The sequence below is a fragment of the Chelonoidis abingdonii genome, chromosome 3 (assembly GCF_003597395.2).
Source record: "Chelonoidis abingdonii isolate Lonesome George chromosome 3, CheloAbing_2.0, whole genome shotgun sequence".
Taxonomy (NCBI): domain Eukaryota; kingdom Metazoa; phylum Chordata; order Testudines; family Testudinidae; genus Chelonoidis; species Chelonoidis abingdonii.
The window spans coordinates 134,900,537-134,904,268 of NC_133771.1; the positions used below are offsets into that span (position 1 = coordinate 134,900,537).

Below are 3,732 nucleotides of genomic sequence, written 5' to 3' on the forward strand. Positions count from 1 at the left end.
TCCCTGCCATTCTGCCGGACTCATAAAACAGACTTCGGCAAGCTTCACCATCCGGACCTGCGTCTCTTCTCTCATAGCATGGTGCGCGTGTTGAGCAGTCTGAGTTGCGTTCTCGTGCCTCGCGGCCAAGAGCGGTGCTCTTGGGCATAGGCAAGCCTTCACTAAGATACATATCTGCTTAAGTGAAGCATTCTCGCCTAGTGCGCTTCAGCGTAACTCAGTCCAAGGCAGGTGTCCGTTCCCTACTTCCTGACCACCTCTGTCCCTGAAAAACAGGCCAGCAGCTCTTCCATAAAGATGCATCTGCAGCATCTCCGCCTTCCACCCAGGGGAAAATGGCTGATCAAATCTTCTTCACCATAGTTCAGGTTCTAAGGGAATCTGGAACGTTTTGTACCCTCAAGTCAGGATGCCCTACCCCTACGATCTCACCTGGTGCTAGCCAAGCTTATGGTGCTCCTGTTGAACCACTGATACCGCTCGCTGCTTACCTTTCCTGGAAGACAGCCTTTCTCATCGCTATTGCTTCGGCCAAGGCGAGTATCTGAGCTTGGGGCCCTGACAGCAGACACCCCCCCCCCCCCGTATACGGTTATTCCTAAGGACAAAGTACAGCGTTGACCACACCCCCTCCTTCCTCGCTAAGTTTGATGGTCCGCCTTCAGTCAGAAGACATCTTCCTCCCCGTCTTTTTCCCAAGCCGCACCCATCGCGTCGTGGGAACAACACGCAACCCTAGACATTGCGGCTCTCGCCTTTATATAGAGAGAACAAAACCCTTACCGAAGGTCAACTCAGCTCTTTTTTAGCTGTGGCAGACTAGATTGAAAGCCTACCGGTTCATCCCAACTTAATTTCACTCATGCGTAACATCCTGCATCCGTCCATGCTATGATTTGCTCAGCGTTCCGCTACCACCTCCACTGCCCCATTCTACTTGGCTCATCTTCATCTGCTGCCTTCCTGACCATGTTCCCATCAGAAGTATGTCGGGCAGCTACCTGGGTTGCATCGATTCACGCCTTTGCCTCACATTATGCATTGGCTTCAAACGTTCAGAGATGATGTGCATTTGGCTCAACAGTTCTGCATTCTTGCAACATCTTCACTCCGACCCACGCCTGTAAGCTTGGGATCACTAATTGAATCTATATGAGCAGGCACTCGAAGAAAAGACGGTTACTACCTTTGTAACTGTTGTTCTCGAGATGTGTGCTTCAATCCATTCCAAAACCCGCCCTCCTTCCACTCCTGTCGGAGTAGCTGACCAAGAAGAAACTGAAGGCCATTGGGTCAGCAGGCGGTATAATCCACCCATAACGGCGCCACTCCCGGGGGTGACCCAGCGCGATGCCCACTGATTGTAAGGGCTAAAAATCTTTCCGACCGAATGTGGACGCAGCACCCACACACGCTAATTGGAATGATATGCAGCAACACATCTCCGAAGACAACAGTTACGAAAGAGTGTAACGTCTTGTTAAAAAAAAAAAAAAAAAAAAAAAAAAGACGATAGAGATCCCAGGAATCCTTCATTAAATCTAACCTTACCAATTAATCTCTCTAACTTGTCTTCAGGAATATTGTTTCCACTGTGAATCTTGGTTGCAAACTTGACCTAAAAACTATTGCGCTTCGAGCCCGAAATGCTGAATACAATCCCAAGGTAAGAGAGATGTATTAGATTTGAATGGGGGACAGACTTTTCACTGAATCAATGAAACAAGTCTTAAGTGTAGTCTACACTTAAACTTTGCTCATAGAGCTATACTGGCAAAACCTACCTATTGTTGATGTTTATATGAGAAAAAAGACCTAAAAAGAGCTTGCCAGTAGAGCTTATATTGGTTCAGGAAGTGAAATAAGTTGTACTGGAAAAAGTGTTTTTATCCTGATATATCTGTGACTACAGTGGGGCTTTTGCTGGTATAGAAACATCGCCAAAAAAAAAAATTTTCACACCCCTAACCAATATTGCTAGATTGGCAAAAGCTTCTTGTGTAGACTTGTCAGTAGTAGTTTAAACAGGGAATCGTGTGCTTCCTGCTCTCAGGGACTCCTCTGTCTCCACCCCCTACTTCTTTATCATGTCCATCCTCATGTGTAATTGTAGAATCAAATGTATTTGTTTCCATTGTGGGTCTGTGTAGTTCAAAGCCAAGAGCCATGACTTTTTAAAGCGTTTACACTAGCAGTTCTCAACTTGTGGGAATCAGTGCTGGCTCAGACTTGCTGGGACCTGGGGCCAAAGCCCAAGCCCCACTACCCGGGACAGAAGCTGAAGCCTGAGCCCCACCACTCAGGGTTGAAGCTAGAGTCTGAGGGTTTCAGCCCTGGGTGGCAGAGCTCAGGTTACAGGCCCCCTGCCTGGGGCTGACGCCCGGAGTGGTGGGTCTTGGGCTTCAGTCCCCCTCCTTGGGTCGTGTAATTTTTGTTGCCATAATGGGGTCATGGTGCAATGAAGTTTGAGAACCCCTGCTCTACACTGTGAATTAACAATTTTTGAACACAGTTGTTAACATGGCTGGAAGCTTCACTCCTCTTCTCTTCTCTTTTTGGTTCCATGATATTCAACTGAGATTTGCATTATAGTAGCAGTCAAAGGACCAAATCAGGGCTCCATGGCGCTCAGTGCTATGCAAACCCATAAGAAGACAGGTGTGTCAGTTTCAGGGCAACTGCACCTGTATTCCCCACTCCATGGTCCACCAAAGGCACTGATTTACAGGTTTCCAGTGCCCATCCATCAGGCCTCCTGGGCGGAGACGCACATCTCACTGCATTCTGACAAGGGTTTTTAAGGCTGCACAGCTCCCTGATTTACACTGATATCTCAGCAAGCCAGTCTGCCTATATACAAGTACTGGCCTTTTTGCTGTCTCTTTGATGGGTATGACCAATGCATTGCCTGCAGTTATAATTTGCCACACAGCTCCTACTATGCTAGCACATTTATTCTTAAAGAAAAAGCATTTACATAGAAAACGTATTATAACAATAAAAGAACTAAAATACATGCTAAAAAGCTTACCAGAGGTTAGCCAGCTCTAACCTAGGGCTCTAGTATGTTTTAGTCCTTCAAAACCCACGACTGGGTTTTCCCCATGGTTATAAGTTCATCTGTCTTAGATCCTGAGCCAGAGAGCAGATCAGCTGTTCCTTATACAGATCAGGCCTTTGATACTGGCCTTTTGCAACAAGTGATCAGCAGACAATGGACCCATTCCTCATGGCATAGCTTCAGAAAGCTGGGTTTTTGCATAACTGGCAGTGAGGAATTTGCAGTAACCCCTCTGGATTCCCTAGGAAATCCATTTAATGCTTATTGTCCATACTTGTCTGGCATATTTTCTGTAGTGTTTTGAACTCCCTGATCTCACATCTGTCACATCTTTTCCCGCAGAAAGGTTACATACAATTCCACCCCACATTAATGAATAAACTTAATACAATAAGGTCAATCCAGGATGTGTCAGGAAATTGCTGTATCTGTTACAACAGGGTCCCTGCTCTGAAGGCCTTGTCTTCACTAGTATGAGGCAGGGAGGGTGTCTAAAAATGTGTATTAGCTAATACACAAGAATGGCCATACTAGATCAGACCATTCTTCCATCTAGCCCAGTATTTTGTCTTCCAACAGTGGCCAGTGCCAGATGCTTTGGAGGAAATGAACAGAATAGGGCAATTATCAGGTGACCTTTTCCCTGTCATCCAGTCCCAGCTTCTGGCAGT

General features: G+C 46.5%; 1 protein-coding gene across 1 annotated transcript in view; it reads left to right on the top strand.

Annotated features, from left to right (window-relative positions):
* TBP (TATA-box binding protein) overlaps window positions 1-3,732 on the top strand; it is a 23,672-nt gene that overhangs the window by 9,867 nt on the left and 10,073 nt on the right. The window contains exon 5 of the mRNA XM_075064137.1: window positions 1,579-1,666. Coding sequence (XP_074920238.1) covers window positions 1,579-1,666 — 88 coding nt within the window. The remainder of the gene's footprint in view (window positions 1-1,578; window positions 1,667-3,732) is intronic.